Source organism: Onychomys torridus, chromosome 7, assembly GCF_903995425.1.
Source record: "Onychomys torridus chromosome 7, mOncTor1.1, whole genome shotgun sequence".
Classification (NCBI taxonomy): domain Eukaryota; kingdom Metazoa; phylum Chordata; class Mammalia; order Rodentia; family Cricetidae; genus Onychomys; species Onychomys torridus.
The window spans coordinates 45,466,017-45,488,813 of NC_050449.1; the positions used below are offsets into that span (position 1 = coordinate 45,466,017).

At 42.4% G+C, this 22,797-nt stretch overlaps 1 protein-coding gene across 1 annotated transcript; it reads right to left on the bottom strand.

Moving 5' to 3' along the window:
• Positions 1-389: 389 nt before the first annotated feature.
• On the bottom strand, positions 390-22,274 carry Fdx1 (ferredoxin 1). The gene is made up of 4 exons (XM_036191655.1): positions 21,928-22,274; positions 15,510-15,634; positions 4,927-5,056; positions 390-1,509 (listed from the first exon to the last, which is right to left on the bottom strand). The coding sequence occupies exons 1-4, from the start codon at positions 22,122-22,124 to the stop codon at positions 1,395-1,397; spliced, it is 567 nt and encodes a 188-aa protein (XP_036047548.1). The 5' UTR covers positions 22,125-22,274; the 3' UTR covers positions 390-1,394.
• Between the last annotated feature and the right edge of the window lie 523 nt (positions 22,275-22,797).

Consider the following 22,797-nt stretch of genomic DNA (forward strand, 5'->3'; position numbering starts at 1 on the left):
TTGCACAACATTACTTTCAAAAGACTACACAGATAGAGTACTCCTCTTGGAATAGAGAATGAAGACATCCAATTCCGAGTATTCCCCTAACTTAGTCAGCACACACCACACTTCTCTATCGGTGTTAGTACATCCATGTTCAGATTATACTTCTGAGAAAGAATTTTAAGTACTTATTTATAAGGCTTTATTGTCTTTGAAATTAAGTGTTGCACTCGGCAATTAAGTATCTTTTCCACACACATATACATTTAAATACTGCCATACATAATGCAGCCTGTGGATGGAGGCTGAGGAGTTGGTTCTCCAAGACAGAGAAGACTGAGGCATCTTCCCAGTGTTTCCAGGTTCTTTCCATCATCAAAGAAAGAATGTAAGACAAGACAAAGTAAGAACTGGGAAGTGTTTTATTGTAGTACAAAAGGACACACCCAAAGGTGAATGGAGGCTTCTGAGATGGGTAGTATGGACCTTGAGACAGTGTATTATAGGCAAACTTTAAGGAGGGGGAAAATAGTCATAAGTTAAGGCACACTAAAGAATTCTGGGAATGGGTCGAGATTTCCCCCAAATAGGGTTAACTCTCCTCACCCCTTTTATCCCTAAGTAGAGTTTCTGAATATGTCCTTGTACGAGGTGGACAGCAGGAACAGAAGTTTTTAAGGCTAATGATACAGAAATGCCATTATCATGAATTAAAGGGCCAGTTGCAGTGGTTCCAGTGGGCCATGTCAATCACAGCCAGTTTTGGAAAGTCTGTGTCTGTACTGTTTGAGAGGTCACATGATGTCCTCTGTAATACAGCTCTGCCAACCTCGGTTAAGATCTTCATAATTTCTCCAGTTTCAGTCTGACATAAAACTGACAGCCAGAAGCCACAGATTCTCTGGTTACACCCTGGGCAAGTCATGTTAGATGGCAATCTACTACCTACATGAAACAAGAAAAACTGTAGTGTCTGTGGAGGCAACAAGTGGAGTTACAAAGCATTATGAACAGCCATGTGGGTTTAGGAATTGACTGGGTCCTCTGGAAGTGCAGCCAGTGTTCTGACCCTGCTACTCTAACTCTCAAGGCCCAGTGACACTCTCTTTAAACTTACCTCTTAAAAAGCAGACATAAGATTACACAGTAATGTTTTGCTAAAATCACTGACACACTCAGGGGAAAATGTGTAAGGAGTTTATTATATCAGTTCTCTTCTAAAATTAAACTGACATTTTAATAATTTAATCAAAACAAAAACTGCTGACTTTCAGGACTACAAACTGACTTAAGACAGCAGAGCTACTCACACTGAGAAATACATTTTATTGTGTAATCACTTAATTATACTGAGAAATAACTATAAAAATAGGTAAAATTTTCATGAAAATATTTCTTTTTATTGTATCTTAGGAATTCTTGCTCATGTCAACAGACTGTCTGACATCCGCCACTGCCTCAGGCACACGAACAGTCATATTGTCCATAGCCTTGGTCAGACAGACTTGGCAGCCCAACCGTGACCTGCAAAGAAAGGAAGGAGGCTCAGTTTAGCATTGGATACAGGTCATTCACAAGCCTGTAGTTGTTTAGGATATTTTTATACTTTCTTGCTCAAAGCAGTTGGAGAATTTGCTAATCTTTCAAGTTTTCATTAGGCCATGGCAGACACCACCATCCATGCCGACTAGAGGCAGCTGACAGTCAGCACCAAACAACCGTGGTGGCAGCACCTGAGTCCCAGACTGAAGATGGAGGCAGGTCAGGAGTTCACAAGCACCCTGAGCTACACAGAAGTAAGAGACCATGCTAGGACATGAGATCCTGCCAGGCAGTAACAACAAAAGCCTTTAAGACAAGAAGGAAATTCATAGACTGAAACCATCAATTGTCAGAATGTATTTCCCCCATATTTTTAACATCTCTGAAATCAAGGTCCATCTTAAAGCCAATGGCATTTCACAGTCACTGCTACAGTGTGAGGTAGTTTCTGTGTCAGAGCTGTGGACTTTGTTACAACATACACACCAGTATCTCCAACTGAGTTAGAGAAGTACGTTGATTCCAAAATTGTTAAATTCTTTACCCCATTTGAAATAATACAAAAGGATTATAGAGCCCAAATCCCCAGCACTAGAGGAACGCAGCCGATGCAAATCTGTAATCTGTTATGGGAAGACTGACCGTCACTCCATTTTCTTCTCTTTCTTTCACAAAAATGCACCAAATGTTCTTTCCTCAGATGTTCTGTTTTCAACAATGTGGTGCATGTGTATGGATGTGTTTCGATGACTTTTCTAAATGCATACGGTACATCAGTGAAAAGACCCTATAGTGCATATTTTAATAGGCACAACTTTTCTCTAGCAGTACACAAAAGTCCGTGTTAAGTAGGGGCTGGCAACAAGTGCCTATTATCTCAGCTACTTCAGAGGCTAAGACAAGAGGACTGAGAGCTGAGGGCCAGCCTGAGCTGAAGGGTAAGAATTCCAGCTTGGATTTAACTTCAATTCAGTCTTAAATTTTAGAAAGTAAAGAAAAGGTTGGGATATAGCTCAGTGTAAAGTACTTTCCTAGTACATGCAAGGCCCTGGGTTCAATTCCCAATACTGGGGGGGGAAAAGTTACTCTTACAATAAAACTGTCTTTGACAGGGCATGTTCGGAAGGCACTGGCTTCATTAATGGATTCATCAAGCATTTACTGAATGTATAATGGTAAAATTTTCTACCACTAAATGTCAACTGGTGTACTACTAAATGTCAATGGGTACACTACTATATATTAGTGGGTATACATAGAGTACTCGATTCAGTGCTTTCTTACGAACAACTGGTACATGTTGGGCACAGGAGAGGTATTCATAGGAAAGCACACGATTTAGAGAACTGGCCAGTGGTCCAAAATCAGCACTAACAGTGTATTCAGAGGCAACGTCCTATTATTTCCTAACCTGGTCATCAAGATGGAGAATAAAGGCTTCCTCGAAGGACTGCTGAAAAGACTGATCGCTAACGTCAACAATATGGAGTGAATTTTCAGTCAGACAAATGAGATGAGAAAACTCACTGACAATCAGCATGTGAGACTATGACAAATGTCACACAAACAGAAAAAAAAAATGAAACCCCTCTGAGGAGAAAGCCATACTTCTGGCCAGGACAGATGGTGTATGGAATAGACTTTGAAGGGTGGGTAAGAGTTAACATTTAGTAAGAAGCAAAGGAACTTGAGAAGAGCATCTGAGGTGAAGTAGGTGCTTCAGTTTTGCTGCTGGGAAGTATAGACAAGGACAAGCAATGGGTGGGGTGTGGCTCAGTGATAGAGCACTTGCCTAATATGCAAAAGTCCCAATCCAATCCCTAGCACCTTCCTCTGAGGAAACAAAAAGGAGAGAAAAAAATTATATGGAGAATTACAGCTTAAAAATTCACCAGAGCAACACATATAACTTAGCTATAGTGAGGCACCACTGGGGAGTCCTGGATAAGAAAGCCAGTTTCACCATAGGAAATTTGATGGTTGGAGGAAAATAAACATCACCTCCCATCAGCAGTCCTTCACTGTGGAGATAGAAAGAGCCTTGACAATACTCAGTTATGCGTGGAGCTCTATCTGCAAGAGCAAAAGCCATGGCAAGGCAATACAGACAGACTTTATAGGACTTGGGAGGCCTTAGGGAGACAGTCAGATGCCCCACATGTTCATATACGATGAGTAAGACAATGCTACACTTTAAGGAACCATTACAAGTGTATCTACTGTCAGTGAGGCAAAGCAGAATACTGTAGGCACAGCGAGTGAAGAACAAATACACCAAGGGCAGGAGACCATCTAGGGTCAGGGCAGCAGCCACGGCAAGCTTGAATGTAAAAGGTATGATGCTCCCAGGGTGTTAGCCTCACCTCCATAAGAGGGAGACAGAGGCCAGGGACATAGAGGCCAGGCACAGAGCTGATTGACAGACAGGCTGCTTTGTCTAGGATGGGCAAGGCCCTTAGCACCCGAAACCAGACAGAATAGAAAACAGGGACAGAGGAACTATAAAAGGAACACACTGAAATTAATAAAACTATTATCACTATAATTGCTTAAAATTTATTATTAGTATATGAAACCTAGTTCTTGTAAGCTAATAAAGCTTTTAAGAAGTTATTCTTCATTAAAATAGTAAAATATAGTTAAACAAAACCCACTCTCGGTAAGTAAGAAGCCTCCTTAATTATGCCTTGAAACAGTAACTCAAGGACAAGCCTTCCTTGACTCTAAGACTGGATAATTAAAAAATAATATCACTAATGCCACCTGCTACTGTGAAGTTCACCGTGTTTAAGAGAAACTCTACCTACTAATTAATAAGCTCTGATTAATTTACTTTAATATACTCTTAGAAAAAGAAGTACTCACCTTAACATAATTACTATTATATATTAAGTTTTTTTGAAAACTCAGTTCTCTTAGACAGGTAAAAATTTCCACTATAATTCTGTTCAATTATCAAATATGTCCTTCAAGAATACTATAAAAAGCATTCCATTTAATTCCATCCTATGAAATTGATAAATATTAATTCCTGGCATAAAAATAGACTAAAGAAGATGTATTAGGATTTAGGAATTATATTACTATCAATTAATTCTTTGACTTTTGTAAAAGGGAAGTTTCATGGGACCAAGTATGGCCAGTGAACGAAAAGAGCTCCCAGAGGATGTTGGGATGTCCTGACTGTTCTCTACCTACAAGGGCACCTCTACTCATGGCTACAATCTTAGATCCAAAGGAATATAATGCAGATTTTCCCAGCTTGTCAGCAACAGTGAAGCAACCTTACAGTCTTACCTGACAGGTCAGGCATTGTGCCTTATACCTGTACTCTCAGCACACACAAGTATGAGGCCACCCTGATCAACAGTTCAGATGCTTCAAACAAAATCAACTCACCTGGCTGTTAGTCCATAAGCCAGGTCAAGCATGTCATTCTCCTCATCAGTGATGGCATCTAACTTCTCGTATATATGATCCTCAAAGATAAGGTGACAGGTAGAGCAGGCCAAAGTTCCCTCGCAAGCACCTGTAAAAGCAGCAGAGGCTCAACATGCTGTGCATGGCAGCAGTGCCCACCTGGCTACTCTGAAATGCTTCTCTTTTAGAATCAGCTACAATACTAAGTGAAAGGGTTTCGTTACTGAAGAATCACGAGTCAGCAATAGATCCCCCCAACCCCACATGCTGTCTAAAATCACTCACACAGTACTTCACAAACAGGCAATGTGAGGGGACCATGAAGGACATACCATTTTAATATTAAAATGTTTCCAAGTTCATAACTGAGGCACACATACACATAAAGATGTATCCTTAAATATATATAGAAATAATGTGTATTATCACATGCACATAATTCACCTTACCTGGAGAGCCTCAAAACAACTGATAATGACTTGTGTTATCGAAGAGAAAGCAACCACCCTATACCTAAATAAAGTTAAATATTCTTCTCTCTCAAACCTCTAAGTAATCAGGTCTAGCAAGCAAGATGTTATAAGACAGACACACCACAGATTTAAATAATGTGATTATTTCTTTTGTCCCATGGTCACCAGATGTAGTGTATCAAGTGCCTTTACTTCTGAGCCATCGCTGGCTCCTCATTCTACCTTTTTTTTTTTTTTTTTTTGCTTTTCCAGACAGAGTTTTTCTGTGTAGCCCTGGCTGTCCTGGAACTCAACTCCATAGACCAGGCTGGCCTCGAACTCACTGAGATCCACCTGTCTCTGCCTCCCAAGGCTGGGATTAAAGGCGTGCACCACCACTGCCAGGCTTCCCATTCCACTTTTAAACTGTTAATTTAACAGTTATTTATCAGTTCCTATTATGTGCCAGACACCACACAAAGGAAACTAACAAAATCATGTCATCCAAACAAATCAAGACAAACTCTAAGAAAGCCTCAAACTTCATTTGGAAATCTCCTCACAAAGAAATCCAACTCTATAAGCCAGGGCTTCCTCAACTTTTCCACTCATGACCTCTTTTCAAGTGAGAAATTTTTAAGTGGCCACAGGTAAATAAGCAAATAAAACAGGTACATAAATCAAACACACAGTGATAATAATCATAAACAAACTTTATTTTAAAGCTTTGGTTGCTTTATAAGTATATATAAACATTTGTATACATATATAAACATTTGCACGTGCACGCGCGCACACACACACATATAAACATTTGTATACACACACACACACACACACACACATATATATATATATATATATATATATATATATAAACATTTGTGTGTGTGTGTGTGTGTGTGTGTGTGTGTGTGTGTGTGTGTATATTTGTACACAGAATGGCCCAAAAGTTCACTAGCCAGATAGCCTGGAGTACATACACAACATAGAAACAGACACATACACACACACACACAGAGAGAGAGAGAGAGAGAGAGAGAGAGAGAGAGAGAGAGAGAGACCCTTAGTTTTTTTTTTAAGCCATTTAAAAGCAATGATAGCCTCAGGAGGGCCCAAGTAATGAGGCATAAGAGTTGAGCATCTGAGCTCTGGAACCAGATCCCCGCCTGAACCATCTCCTCTGTGTACTCTGTCATAGTAGGCTTCTCTACTCCCTGTGCTTCAGTTATTTAGTAAGCACACCAACTTCACCTGGAAGTTACAGAATCGTGAGCATAAACAGATGTTTGGACTGGCGGCAGCAGACCAGGCAGGTTGTGATGATCACTCTTTAGAAACAGTGAGAAGCTCAGGCTGCTGGGGTGGGCCCCATATCAATCGTCTCATCCAGCATTGGCACTGCATGCTACAATACCAACCAACTGGCAGTGTGTGCACAGTGGTGCAGCAGTGGCAGGACTGCTGTGTCACGGGTTAGCCAACAAGTTTCCGACTGGATTTTAATCTGGCTTCACAAAAGGGACGCCATGCCTGCTACTGTAAACCTGGCTGAAATCACAGGTGACAGGAATTTATTGCTGTTGTTTTGCTCATTGGTTAAGCTGTCAAACTGCCTTCTAAATATTGATGTTTATAAACACTGATCTGTGTTGCTCTTGCTCTCAACTTTGGCAGGAAAAAGTTGTTTTTGCTTTTTACTTGGTTGGTTTTTGTTTGTGTTTGTTTGTTTGGGTTTTTTTTTTTTCCTCTGTGTAGCCCTGGTCATCCTGGAACTCACTTTGTAGACCAGGCGGGCCTTAAACTCACAGAGATCTGCCTGCCTCTGCCTCTCAAGTGCTGGGATTAAAGGTGTGCACCACCGCCTGGCAAAGCTTGTTTTTGCAGTGGGCAGGAGTGATTATTGCAAAGAATTCATAACTGGTCAAAGTGCAATATAAGCAACCATAAGGCCCAGGGAACACTATGGAAGAGAAGACAGGATATTAAGCATTGGTTGAGAAGGAGGAAAGCTGTGAAATGCTGACATCTGGACATGACACAGCCACTGCACACATCAACTCACAGAGGCTGTGATTACCTGCCCAAGATCACGCCAGTCAAAATTCCAGCATGGATGGAGGAGGGGCCTCTATGGCCCCACCCTTGGCAGAGGTGTTACTGGCAGTTGATGGTTGCTGACAGATTCTCACTCTTTGAGGACATGACACTGGTAGGTTGTCCATACCCCAATGGGTTGCCCTATACCTATCACATATTAGCAGCACTAATTGGTCTGGTGGGGAGGGGTGTTAATAGCCAAAAGAAGGAGGATGTGAAGTCTAGAGGAAGTCAGGGTAGAGGACACTACAGGAAGTTAGAGAGTTGTAGGGACAAATGGAGATATTGAAAATGTGAAATGATGTACAATCATAGTGTTTAAAGGCTGATGTAGCATATCAGAAAAACAACAGTAAGCATAAGGACAAGCAGAAATACAGACCTCTATGAACATTGCTGGGACCTCTTTTCTTGAATAGTCATAAACCGGGCACATGAAAAATTCAGAAGAAAAAGTTTGAAATGATAAACTAGATAAATTTAATCACAGATGTGTAACTGCCCCCAAGTGGCAGAATACTGCAACACACAATACTGAAAAGATTATCAATTATCATCAAAGTTAGTAGAAAAATGATTTATGCACTGTATTGTTTCCCAAGTTCACAACTGTCCATTTTGATCTACGTATTTGCTCATTCCTTCATACACAACAATGACTAAATGAAGAATGACTGTATCCCTTACCAGAGTCCAGTGGAAGAAGGACACAGGAGTGAATAAACGTCCCACCCAAATGTGGTAAATGTTATGCAGGAATGGTCTGGGGTGAGGCAGTGGGACAGACCAGACAATGACGAACTCCTGCAGACTGGGTACTACGAGCAATGCAGTTTATCCTGGGTTGGGAGTAACCAAAGGAGGATTCCTTTGTTACCCGAACCCAATAGCTACATCCCAGAATCCAGTCCTTCCTTCCACAGGATCTGTCACCATCGTCTATGTGTTCCCCACACGACACAAGGAACTAATACCAGCAGACTTGGGAGATGGAGAAGAGTAAACAAGCATTTGTGGGATGCGAGAGAGAGGGGACAACAGAGGGAAAAGTGCACACCGAGTCTCAAAGGTGTGAATTCAGTGTGAGTTCAAGCTCCTAAGAGGTCAGCATTGCCAAACAGAAGAAGAAAAATGAGAAGCGGAGGAGAGTGGAAGAGCAGTGGAGGGCACGTCACGTGTCGCCGTTAGGCCAATGAGGAGTATGGACCTCATTAGTCCTAAGCCAATGGGAACACTTGCTGGTTTTAATCAGAGCACTGACAAGGCTGATGTGTGTGTCCTGACCACCACCCCAGCTGCAGAGATCAAGACTGGAAGCAGGCTCACAGGTCCAGTTATGCAATGGCTTACCAAAGCCACGGAATAAATACGAGGATGGAACCAAGAGGAGCTGCTAGAGGGTCAGTGAGAGCAGGTGCCCACGTGCTGGATGGACAGGAGAACAAATGCTGCTCGGGCTTCAACCTGCAGTAGCTGGGCAGTGCTCACGACTGACACAGGAAGTGCTGGAGGAAAGACTGCTGGAGAAGGCTGGGGTCAAAAGCTGTTTTAAAACATGACCAGCAACAGGGTTCAGTGGGTAAGGGCAACTGTTGCCCAATCTGACTGATGACCTGAGTTTATGCCCATAATACACATGGCAGAAAGGAGAACTCCTCAGCCCTCCACATGTATTATAGCATGTGTGTGCCTACACTCACACACAAATGTTATACACATGGTGGAGGGGATAAATAAAATGTTTTTAAAAAATCAAATATTTCAGTTTTAAATACCTTTGGGATTTCCAAAAAGAAATGTAAAGTAGGGAGTTGAATCGGCAAGTTTAAGCCCAGAGGAGAAAACTGAGCCAAAGATGTAAATTTAATCTCTATTGACATTTAGAAAGGACTTAAGGTCACAGAAAGGATGAGATCACATGGGTAGATACTTACTGCAGAAACCATGGACTCAGCCATTGGCAGCCCTCAGGTGTTTGAACACATGGACCCTGGGAGGTTGCACTGTTTGTTGGGGAGCAGGGAAGGGTGATGGAACCTTTAGGAGGTTTATGTTCATAATGCACATGGTGGAAAGCCTTGGGTCATGTGTTGAGAGTTTGTAGCCTCCCCCTCTTCCAGCTCACTCTCTGCTTCACATCTGTGGTTGAAGATGTACTCTCTGAGCTTCCTGCTGTAGCCACCTGTTGCCATGTCTCCCCCACTATCATGGATCTCCCACCTGCAACTGTGGTAAACCAAGATAAACTCCTTCTTCCATAAGTCACTTTTGGTCAGGGATGTTTTTATCACAACAGAAAATATCCTGATACACTTGGATTAACTCCTTTGATCTTCACAACAACCTTATGGGGTATATATACTAACACTGGCCCCATTCTACAGGTGAGAAGACAAGGCTAGAAGTTAGGGCCCTAACCCAAAGTCACAATGCTGTGAAAGCGGTGGAATGGACGGACAGGCCTAGGCAGGAAAACTCTACTCAACCACACCAAAAAGGGCTTAGGGGGAGAATACTGTTTCAACCTTGATTCACAATATCAATTCAATCTGACACGAACACTTCATAAAATAGATAAATATTTCACAGCAAAACCCCTGTAAAAGAGGTTGTGTTTTTCTATGTTTTATTATTTCTTTATTTCTCCAAGATGCTAGTTAGAAGCCAATAAACTGGAGCTGGGAATGTATCTCAATTGGTAAGGTGCTTGTCTGGCATACATGACACCTTAGGTTAGTCACAAGCATGACAGAAACCAGGTATGGTGGCTCATGCACTCCCAGAACACAGAGATGGAAAAAGGAAGATTAGGAGTTCAAGACCAGCCTCAGATACACAATTTCAAGGCCATTCTGAGACACAGTAGGTCAGATGTTTCATCATAGCGACAGACAAGTAACATAAACAGTAGAGGGACCTTGGCAACAAAAACCAAAACCTCCTTCTGATGTTTAACTCTTAGACCTCTTCTTGAATTGTCTGACACAACTATACAGCCTTGCAGTCTAGGACCACATATCAGTTCTCTCTCAACAGGCAGCTGTTTTTGCTAATCCTTTCTGTTAGAAACGTCTCTGTAGTAAATTGCCTAGGACAAGTGTCTCTTCCTAAAAGTGAAAATTAATCTGCAGAGAAAATGACATAAATAGCCTCACTTGGTTATAGCTTTCACCTAAGTGTTCTCAAGGGCTAGAAAAACAATGTCTTTTGGATGTTCTCAGAGAGTGGTAACAGCCTCCACACATAGATGTGTTGGTCTAGAACATGACAAAGAACATTGACACACAGTTTTTTAAACTTGATTTAAATTTTGGCTAGTTCCAGGACAGCCAGGGCTACACAGAGAAACCCTGTTCCAAAGAACAAACCAAACAAAACTTGTCTAGTAAGTCTAACATCTGCTTTTTGTTTTTCCAAGAAAGGGCCTTCCCTTGCCCTTCAAGTATATTGAATTTCTTTTTCTGTGCACATGCAGATACCACCGTATGGAAACTGGGAATAAGGAGTTCATCCTGTCCCAGGTGTGCTGCAGTTGCTGCTCATTGGTGGTCACTGCTGCTCACTGCTGTAGACAAATCCTCTGAAGCTCATATTCCTCAGTGTGTGAATCCTAGCTTTGTGGCCGGCTAAAAGGCTGGCTAGAGGGTTAAATGTCTGGTGTCAAGAGGTTTTTGAAAGAGGCTCAGGTGACTAGGCAAATACTTCAACAACCAAGCAATTTGTATGTTAGTCTTTACTCTTACTTCTAAGAGAGTTCACAGTCAGCCAGAGATGAGAGTAGAGTCTGTGTGTCTTCTAGATCCCCAGAGCCTCACAAGCCTTCTACAGCATCGCACTCTGGGGTATTCTTTTCAATGTGTAGCTAGGCTCTTGCTCAGCCCAAGCAGTATCACAAACCAACAAAGCTCATCATTTTAGGTGAATGCTCTATAGACAAAGATCTCACCACACAGAAACCAGCAAGGAGGATCAAGGACTCCCTGGGCTGGAGCTATTCTAGGGAACTACAAGCAAGGATAACAGTGGCGATATTCTGGGAATGGGCTTTGTGGTGATATTTTATTTGTGCTCTAGTAAGTAAAGCTTGCCTGGAGATCAGAAGGAAAAGCCAGCCACTCTAAGTAAACACAAAAGTCAGGCAATGTTAGCACACGCCTTTAATCCTATCAGGTGACAGGCAGGTATGTGCCTGGATCTATGTGACTTGGAACAAAGCCAGGCATGGTGGCACATGCCTTAAATTCCAACACTAGTTAACCATGGAGGTCTGTACAGACAGACAGGAAATGACAGAGCTGGACAGGAAGAGGAAGTGATGTAGCTGGACAGAGAGCAAATCAGACGGCAGAACAGCAAGGCATATAGGTGTGGATGGACATGAAGTATCTCACTTTTGGAAGCTGCAGGGTTGGTGAGGTGAGGTTAGCAGCAGCCCTATAATTCTAGTGTTGGTGAAAACTGTCCCCTGTGTGACTCCTGGAGGGCAGCCTGGGTTCACAGTACTCAAAAGAAGTCCTGTAAATGAATTTCTAAACATTCCTAATTAATAGAAAATACCAAGCCAGATATAGGGGTGAAAACCTGAGAGATCAGAGGAATAGGAACAACTACATGCTAACCTCACCTCACCTGTCCAGCTCTGTCATCTGTAAAATGGAAGGTAGGGCTGAAGGTGAAGTGCAATGGTCGAATGCTTGCTAAGCATGCACAAGGCCTTGGTTCAATCCCAACACCAGCAGAGGAGGAAATATTTATTTTTATATGTATGCATATTATTTTTTATGTATATTAGTCTTTTGCCTCTCTGTGTGTGTGCATGCACAGTGTATGTGTCACTATCTGAAGATGTCAAAAGAGGGCATCAGATATCCTGGAACTGGGGTTACAAATAGTACTGAGCTGCCATGTGGATGCTGGGAGGTCCTCTGTGAGAACAGCCAATGCTCTTAGCACTGAGCCATCTCTGTGGCCCTAGAGCAAAGCTTCTTCAAGTCTGGGTTATGACTCCATCTGGGGTCACAAAAACTGAACAGACTGGCAGCAAACAATTTACAGCAGTGAAATGTTCCTGAATACAATGACAAAAAAACAAATTTAAAATCAGACCATGGTGGATCTGGAGTGTTTCTTGTGGTGGTATTGTGTTCCCCAAAATACTGTGCACCCTAATAAACTTATCTGGGGTCAGAGACAGAACAGCCACAATATTAAACATAGAGGATAGGCAGTGGTAGCACACGCCTTTAATCCTAGCATTCCAGAGGCAGAAATCCATCTGTTCAAGGATACAGCCAAGCATGGTGACTCACGCCTTTAATCCCAGGGAGTGATGGTAGAAGGCAGAAAAATATATAAGGTGTGAGGACCAGGAACTAGCAGCATTTGGCTGGTTAAGCTTTCAGGCTTTGAACAGCACAGTTCAGCTGAGATCCATTTTGGATGAGGACACAGAAGTCCAGTCTGAGGAAACAGGATCAGCTGGGAAACTGGTGAGGTGAGGAAGCTGTGGCTTGTTCTGCTTCTCTGATCTTCCAGCATTCACCCCAATACCTGGCTCAGGTTTGATTTCATTAATAAGACCATCTAAGATTCCCGCTACAGTTTCCGGCAGCACTTGCTGGTGCTGCATCCTGTGACTTCACTACAGCCTTGGTTCTGAGCATGCAGCCTGCAAGCCCTGCACTGTGTACACCATCTCACCGTGTAATGCCAGCAACACTGTCCGAAACACCCTGGTTCAGAGTTGAGACTGCTGTATGTGATGAACTACAGTGCTACTTTGTTTCCGAAATTTTTTAATTTAATTATTTTATGTGTATGAGAGATTGCCTAAATGTGTGTAAATGACATATGTGCCTGATGTTCATAGAGGCCAGAGAGGGTGTTGTGAGTCACCATGTGGGTGCTAGGAATTGAACCCTGGTCCTCTGCAAGAGCAAGTACTCTTAACCACTGAGCATTTCTCAGCCAAACATGTGATCTTTCTACTGTGCATACAAACTTCTCTGCCCTTACAGAAACAAAGTGGTTTAGACATTAAAAATTAAAGGCTTTTGATTTTTTTCTAGTGTTGTTCTACAGCATGTAAATACCAAACTAGTGTATCTTTGGATTTATTTTTCAATTTAAAAATTGCTGTTTGAGTTTCTGACTTGAGTTTCATCTAAAAAAAAAAAAAAACTGTTCAATGAATTCTGGCTTGGATTTGGACAGAATTACCAACATTTTTGAAATGGCCCTAAGCATACTTCTGCCATTTTATGCTATAGATTTATAAGATGCATAATTCTCATCACTGACAACTAAACAAAATACTAGGACACTCTGAAAAATGCTGAAGATGTGTGTATTCAGTCAAGAACTAATCAAATATTAGTTGTTGGTTTTGGGGGGGTTTTTTTGTTTTTGTTTTTGTTTTTGTTTTTTTGAGCTGAGGACAGAACCCAGGGCCTTGTGCTTGCTAGGCAAGCAAGCACTCTATCACTGAGCTAAATCCCCAACCCCCAAATATTAGTTCTTTAAAGCCAGGCGTGGTGCTGCACGTCTTTCATCCCAGCACTTGAGAGGCAGATCTCTGTGAGTTCAAGGCCAGGCTGGTCTACACACAGAGTTTCAGGACAGCTAGGGCTATACAGTGAAACCCTGTCCCAAAACACGACCCCACCAATAAATAATTAATAAAAAGACTTAGTTCTCTATATAAAAATAAACAAGCATCTATTTGGTTTGAAATAAACTTACAATTTGCTAGTCAAGGTTCAATTTGCGTAACTATAAACTGTACACCAAGGGTGTGTGAAATGTCTTGAACAAAAAGGAGCTATAACTGGAAAGGCTCTAGGAGCCCTCACTGGACTAGCGCTTTTCAAACATGCACCATCCAAATCGAGAGGGCAGCTGCAGCACACCTGCTAGGCTGGCAAGACGGAATGGCTGGTAAAGGTGCCTGCCGTCAAACCTGAAAACCGGAGTTTGCTGCTCAGGACCCACGCGCAAGAAGGACAGAACTGACTCTATAAAGTTGTCCTCTGATCTCCACACATGTGACACAGCCTAAGCAAGCCTGCACATAAATATATGCACACATGCATGTGTACACACACACACACACACACACACACAAATAATAATAATAATAATAATAATAATAAATAATAATAAATAAATAAATAAATAAATAAATAAAACATTGCTGGCTAGACCTCCTGAGTCTCAAAATCTGCATTTCTCAGGTGATAAAATGGCAATGAGCCAGGAACCCTCAGAAATGAATCATTTAGACACAGCCAGTGTTTCCCCGAGGTATAATATGGAAGTGTGGAAACACCAGCTTTGTACGTGTGGTTAGACAATATGGTCAGAAGTAAAGAAATGAAAACTTTCTACACAATCCTTTTAAGAGTAAGTTACCCCTCCTGAGAAGGTGAGATGACATTTAAAATGAAATCAAAGCTACTCAAAACTGCTCTATGCTATGGTATTTATGACCTCTGACCTGTGTCTTTCACCTCTCCCGTACTCTCTGGCTTGCAGTACAGGTGACATACAGTCGGCAACAGGCCACAATCGATTTCTGAGCCACATGGATATTTAAATTCTTTTCTAAAAGTTATCAATAGTGTCACTCTATTATTCATATTATTCATATTTTTATTTTGTATGTTTCTGTGAGTATGTTTCTGCCTGTGTGTATGCCATATATGTGCAGGTGTAGGAAAAGACAGAAGCAGGTGTAGGATCCCCCGAAGCCAGAATTACAGGCAATTATGAGCCAACTGACCTGGGTGCTGGAAACAATTCAGATCCTCTGGAAGAGCAGGATATGGTTTTAACCACTCAGCCATCTCTCCACCCCCTACTTTATAATAATCTTTACAAATAAAAAAAAAAAAAATTAACATGTCCTAAATTATAATATTTACTTAGAATGTTGTAGTTTAAAAGTTAAAACAAAGAAAAAACCCTGTACCTTATTCAGAAGTCTACCTTGGAAGTTTCAGGAACACTTACCAAAACCATCAATATCCAGATTATTTTCAATCACAACGTCTAGCAGAGAGTCACCGATTTTGCCTGTGGTCTTTAGAGTTTCACCATCACGGTTCTTGAAGTAGACTGTTATCTTATCTTCTGAGCTGAGAAAGAAAGCAGCATTTCAATATTTTTAGTAATTTCAAAATATAACTTAAAGGCCAGGGAGATAGTTCATCAGATAAAGTTCATCTTGCCATGAAAGCCTGGCCACCTGCGTGGGATTCCTGGAACTCATTCCAAGATGTGGTTATCTGACCTCTACATATGTGCCATGGGTGCCCACAAACACATCAACATAACTCACACAACAGTAGAAAATAAAAGAAAAAATTTAAATCATAACTTAACCCACAAGGTCAAATGAATAAACACACCTGTAGGAAGAAGAGAGCACAAACTGAGGGTCTAGCCTTCTACCCCATGTAGATGTAATCGTCTTGTTAAATAAGAAACACAGAGCCAATTGCAGAGTAAAAACCAAGAGGTCAGAGCAATAGCTGAGAGATGAAAACCTTACCATTCACTGCTGCTCTGTCTTTCCTCTCCACAAGAGACCTATTTCTGTGTGTTTTTTCTTTTTTATAGACTTTCTGTTCTGCTTTCTCATTGGTTGTAAGCCCAACCACATGACCTCCTTGTCACTGCCTGTCTGTACAGACCTCCTATGCTTGGTATTGAGATTAAAGGTGTGTGTCTCCATGCTGGCTGTATCCTTGAACATACAGAGATCCGCCTAGCTCTGCCTCCCAAGTGCTGGGATTAAAGCAACCCACCACTGCCCAGCTTCTGCTATGGCTTGCTCTGACCCCAAAGCAACTTTATTAATATACAAATAAAATCACATTTTGCTACAAATAAAATATCACCACAACCCCACCTACAGAGGGCAAGCTCTATCACCCTAAAAGAAATGAAAACCACTTCCTGACCCAGGGAACTGGTGGATTCTGGAGTTTTGTCTCCACACCTGTCACAGACCTGTGAAAACATTCAGCAATCATTACTACCCAGGAAGTCTACTGGGTTTTTTGGTGATAGCAACAGTGATTCTGGTCTGGTTTCCATGCCAGGATGAAATCCAGATCCTTACACATGCTAAGTACATACCTGACCACTGAGCTACACCCTCAGTTCATGAAACCTATTTTGCTTTCGCAAGCTCTTAGGAAAACAGTGTCTCTGTGACCATGGCCTCAGAGACAAGTTCAAGGTTGTCTGTGGTCAGCTTCATAAAAGCAAATCATTCTGCTAGCCACAAGGTCACTACTGTGCAGGTGTCTGGTCGTGAGATTCTGACCATGAGAGGCAGCTGTTTTACACTTTTGTCAGTCTTTGAACATTTCATTTTAGTCCATATGGTGTATTCAGAACTAACTGGATCTTGGAAAGATGCACACCACTGCATGTGTTTTACTATGTTACCTATCATCTAGTAAGCCTAAATTGCTTTCCTTTCTACCAAACATCATTAAAATGTGGGAAAAGACATTTTCCTAGCACCTGGAGCTTTCTCCTCTGTTTCCAGCACTTAATTAGTTATAATTTTAATTACTATTAATAGATGGTAATAGTTACCTCCCCCCCTCCATAAAAGTCAACTTCCCTAGAAGTCAAAGCAAATAATTTCATGGCTAGAAATATCTTTCAGAAGTGCAAATCCAATCATCTAAATTCACAAATAAGTCAGATGAACCACCCCCAGTGGATAATGCTGTGTTACCATGACACTGGCTAAAAGGACCCTGTTGAGTCGCCACACACACACACACCTTTAATCCCAGCACTCAGGAGGCAGAGCCAGGCAGATCTCCATGAGTTTGAGGCCAACCTGGTCTACAGAGGCCAACCTGGTCTACAGAGTGAGATCCAGGACAGGCACCAAAACTACACAGAGAAACCCTGTCTCGGAAAAGAAAAAAAAAAGAGGGGGGGGGGATCCTGCTGATTTAAAAATCCCATCTTAAAATATCAGTGAAAGCTTTCATCACTTTGTATAATGAATATACACTAATATTTTCTAAATGAAAGAAATGATATAAAAAAATTTTTGTGCATGTGCCTTCAAAAAAGATCGATACTCCCAAACTTCTATTAACTGGGGGTTGGGGAGGCCTTTAAAAACAAATATTTTTACTTGCCTGGCCCCCCCTAGCATATGTCAGGTCCCACACGGTCAAAAGACAGAAAGTGTTTTTTTTCATGGCTTCAGAGACAGGTCAGGGCAATGCTCTTCCCAAACTGGGCTCTGTAAAACAACTATCTTGACAGAGAAGTGTGACTCTAAACTACTCAACAGCTATGCTCTTTTCTCGAGGTAGAACAGCTGAGGATGACAGCAGCCCTCATAGCTAGGAGATTCTCTAAACAGAGATTAAAAAGGGATGCAGGGCAATGACTTGGGACAGTTGGACTCCAAAGTAAAATGGAAAATTTGGGAATTCATTTATATATTATTAAGACGCATGTGTGCAACACACACACACACACACACACACACACACACACACATGCACGCATGCGCACACCACACATACACATACCTACACACCACACACCACACACAGCAGAGGGATGTTGACATTTTCAGTGCAGGCAACTGTGCGGTTCAGCTGAACCTAGGGTTACTGGGATTAAGAGAAAGAGCTTTGTGGAAGCTGAAAATGAGCTCATACTTAGAACTTGTTTGGCTTTTAATACTTGAAAAACCAGAAGGGACTGTCCCCAAACCTATGGCAATATGAATCGGTAAGATGTAACATGGACCAATGCCTGGAAGCTAAGTTACAGTAAAGAGTGGTGTTTACGGAATCATTCAAAACCCGGGGCTTTAGGATTGCTGTTCTAGGGCACACAGAGCTAAACTCACAACAAAGGAATTTCAACATCAACCTCTTGTCAAGGCATTTATCTTACAGTTTTGACAATGTACAAAATGCCTAAGCCACAGGAGAACTCAAACACAGACCAGTAACTTTCATTTAAAGCTCAAAAAATTTCTTTCTACTGCTAGGAACCTGGACTGTTACTATGTACTAAAGCAATGGCTCTCAATCTGTGGGTCTCGACCCCTGTGGGTCATTCACAGGGGTCGCATTTCGGATATCCTGCATATCAGATATTTCATTACAATCCATGATAGTAGCATAATTACACTTATGAAGTAACAACAAAAATAATTTTATGGTTGGGGTGGTTGGGGTACTACAACATGAGGAACTGTATTAAAGGGTCACAGCTTTAGGAAGGTTGAGAACCACTGTACTAAAGGTATGCAGCCCTAGTTAACAAATGCTAAGATTAGTAATTGATTCTAAAAGATGGGGAAGAAAGCACAAATGAGAGGGAAAGGTAATTAATTCTTCAAGTGAAAGAGTAGAGAACCTAAGCCAGAAGACATGGCTGCTGGTCTTGCTCCTAACATGCACTTTTAAGGAAGTGACCATGGAAACACTCCTATATACAAATAAAACAGAGTAGTGACTCCACCAATTAAAGCATTAAAATACTTTTTTTGTTGTTTTACAGAACCCTACTTATCTTTGGCTAACTTCCAATACCTCATGTACCTAAGGATGGCCTTGAACTTCTGGTCCTCCTGCTCCACCACCCAAGTGGAGCAATACATGTGTATGTCACCCCTGCACATGTGGTGCTAGGGATCAAACAGGGCTTCACATACTACACAAGCACTCTACTAACTAAGCTACATCCTTAGCCCAGGATCAAATTGCTTTTAATTCAATGAATTAAACAGTTAAAATAGAGGAAGTTTATGCAAATACTTTATACACATGTACTTGACCAGAATTAACTTCTCTCTCTTCACCCTCAATGACTGATTGGTCATTTGTACAGATCCCCCAAAACCCCTTCTAAGAACTAGGTAAGATTTCAAGTAGCAGAATAAATGTAATTCTTCTAAACCTTCATCATCAATTAAATGGCCACTTGCTTTGTTCAACCCCAACAGACAAATTAACAAGGCTGTAATCCCGTAGGTCTCCCCAGGCTTAACGGAGTAAAGCAGTGGTTCTCAACCTTCCTATTGCTGTGACGCTTTAATACAGTTCCTCATGTTGTGGTGACCCCAACCATAAGATTATTTTTGTTGCTACTTCAGAACTGTAATTTTGTACTATTACAAATTGTAATGTAAATATCTGTGTTTTCCAATGGTCTTGGAAAGACCTCTTGTGAAAGGGTCATTAGAAACCCCCAAATGGGTCGATACCCACAGGTTGAGAAGCACTGGAGTGAAGTATAGCTGCTCTTACCCTTTCACTACGTAACCTGGGGCACTAGCACAGGGAAGGGCCAGTCTATAGCTCTCTCCTTTCCTCGTCACCTTTGCTCTCTGAACTGACTCACGAAAGTAGGAACTAAAGAGCTATCATCTGTAGTACTGCAGCACCTCACACGCCTGACCCTAAGGGGACCTGGTTACAGCCATAGCACTATAAGAAGCAAGACTGTCACCTGCTATTCGACACAAAACCTACTCAAGGTCTATAGGCCTGGTTTTGCTAGCTAGTTAATAGGAAAACTTTATGCCCACTCACCTATCTACTTCACAGGATTGTCTTAAAAGTACAGTGAAATAATATATGTGAAAGCCCTCTGTAATCAGATTGCTGTAAAATACCAAGTATTATGTCAGGGTATTTGGAAATAAAAGCTTCTCAATAGTCACTTATTGAGAGCTTATATAGATGTGGAAATTGAAACTCAGCTTCTAGAACTGCTGTCCAATACAACTTTGGATTTAAACAAGAATGTCTTATATTGGCAAAGCCAAACACAGTAGATGCTCACCACATGCTAAATACTTGAAATGTGGCTAGCATAATTGCAAGACAGAACCATAAATATTATTTAGTTTCAATTATCTTAATGTTCAATAACTACATATGACTGGGAGCTACTGTGTTAACAGCAAAAGTCTGGCATAATAAGAGCTGGAAAAACCTACTTGAAGCTCCAATGTAGGTGTCAAGAATCACAATATCCAAAACCTATGGCAAAATCACAGGAACCAATTTGCAAAAGTATGTGTTCCCTCAAATACTAGTTACACTGAATATGTTCAATATATGTCACAACTTAAATCCAGAAATCATCTGCCATAGAAACTGAGGCATCCACAGGTGAATAGTCGGAGGGACCAGGGGAAATAAGACAGAATGGTCCTCAGGATTTCCTTCTCATTTCATGCAAAACACACAGGGGTGGGGGGAACAATTTCCCATTTCCTGCTATACTCTATTCTGGAGTCAAACAAGTGGCAGGGATCTATCTCTATGATCAGAAGTTCTCTGAAGAAGCCGTATCTGTGCTGAATATTCTGCAGACTGATACACCAGACACAGACATTCCTGGTGGTCAAGAGATGTCAACAGATCTAGAAACAGCCAAAATTATCTTGGGTTATCGTTAACACCCTTCATGGTCCTGTATCGCCACACATTGTTTCTGAGCTTTATGATTACCAAGTACCTAAGTTTGGAATGTGTTATACTAACAGACCATTGGCTTGCAAACCTAACACTAAAGATGTAAGATAGGTTCAAAACTCTGTAATCTATTTGATGTTCCCTCATTATATTTGGCAAATACATTGATTTGTGACTTTCTTTGGGCCTGTGACTACAAAAGTTGAGCTGAGTTCTTCCACAGAGGAACATACAATTCATGGAAACCTCAACCTGTGTTTCCAGACCATGGGCACTCATGTTTGGCTTTGAAGAAACTCTCATCGTCCCTCTGACACTGACATTGACATATAATTCAATATGTCACACTCAGAAACTTTAAGTAAATTTTATCTTTAGTATACCTATGGGGGCCGTGCCTTTAAAAACAAATATACCCGATACAAATCTTCCACCTATGGGGAATCTCTCAGCTCTCTCAACATTTACCACAGAATTCTCCATAGTGTGACCCCAAGAACTGTAGCTAAGAGGTACTTGACTACTGAGCCCTCATTTTCAACCAGGCGCAAGACCAACATCACCTGCACGGCGTCATTTATCGCTTAAAACATCCTGGAGGGGCAACACTGTTACCGTATGTCTACAGGGGCTGTAGTTAAACCCGTGCAGGTAGCAACACTACCTTACCTAATTCCCACTAGGCATGCGTCCCTAACCCTTCCCCAGCTGGAAGGCAGCACAAAAAGCCAGAGTGTGTGTGCTAGCCTTGCCAGGGGAGCAACCACTACGGTAAGATCGACAAGGACACCCCACCAAGGAAGCCCCGGGGCTTGTGGCCCACAACGCCCGAGCCAGATCCCGGAACGCTAGCGTCAGGAGGCGGAAGGGAGCCCGGGGCGGAAACGCAGGCCGCGGACCCACGCCGGTACCCCACGGCTCGCCACCGCCGCGCCGCGCCTCACCTGCTCCACGCGCGCGCAGACAAGCTCAGCGGCCGCCCCCGCCCGGCCTCTGCGGGTACGCCGGAGCTCGGGGTCCACTGAGGGACTGCAGTTCCCGCGCGGACCCCACAGGCCAGCAGCCAGCGGCGATCCAGGCCACGGAAAGCGACGGAGGAGCAGGCGGCGCGCAGGAGTCGGGCGCCCGGAGCGGCCGCCATAGCCCGGTCGGAAGGTTCCGGGTCCTGCGATGTCCTGCGCAGTCCAGAGGGTCCCGCGGGCCCCTCGCGTCCAGCTACGAGCGGACTACACTCCCCGGAGCGCCCAGCCTGCCCTATAACCCGCGTCCGTGCCCGGCCCCGCCCCGCGGCTGCCACGCCTCCGCGGGGCGGGGCGGGGCGGGGCGGGGCGGGGCCGAGCACGGCTCCAGGAGTTCACCTTGAACCTCTTCTGCCTTCAGCGCTGCACTCTGGAGCAATTACTTGTCAAAGACTGTCCAAAAAGCCACCAGGCTAACTGAGCCGCCTTTGTTCCTGTCCCTCAAAACAAAGCCAAATATCGCAGTTTCCAACACTTTGAGAGTTCAAGTTAGGGCAAAAGGGATCTAAGTTTTTCCTACCCAGGACCGCAGAGAGTTGTTGTTTTTTGTTTTGTTTTGTTTTGTTTTGACAAAGTTTTAGCATGCCAATCGACAATTTTATAGAGCGTCATAGATAAAAGCGTGTCTCATAGCGAATAATTCGTTATTTAGGGGTGCTGAAATAATACTCGGCGCAGGTAATAATGCTCAGCCTGCACTGACAAACTAAGTATATAAAACCTTGAAACTTAAGAGGAAACTTTTTTTTTAAATGAATAATGGCTGGTAAGTTGTGAAAGAGTCTTTGAGGTCAG

What these genes read in the sequence shown, in the direction of transcription:
- Fdx1 (XM_036191655.1), bottom strand. Translation starts at nt 22,124, where the DNA reads ATGGCGGCCGCTCCGGGCGCCCGACTCCTGCGCGCCGCCTGCTCCTCC. An exon ending in TCTGGATATTGATGGTTTTG is followed by an intron (nt 5,057 to 15,509) that starts GTAAGTGTTCCT and finishes CTGCTTTTACAG; the next exon opens with GTGCTTGCGAGGGAACTTTG. An exon ending in GCTTATGGACTAACAGCCAG is followed by an intron (nt 1,510 to 4,926) that starts GTGAGTTGATTT and finishes CTTTCTTTGCAG; the next exon opens with GTCACGGTTGGGCTGCCAAG.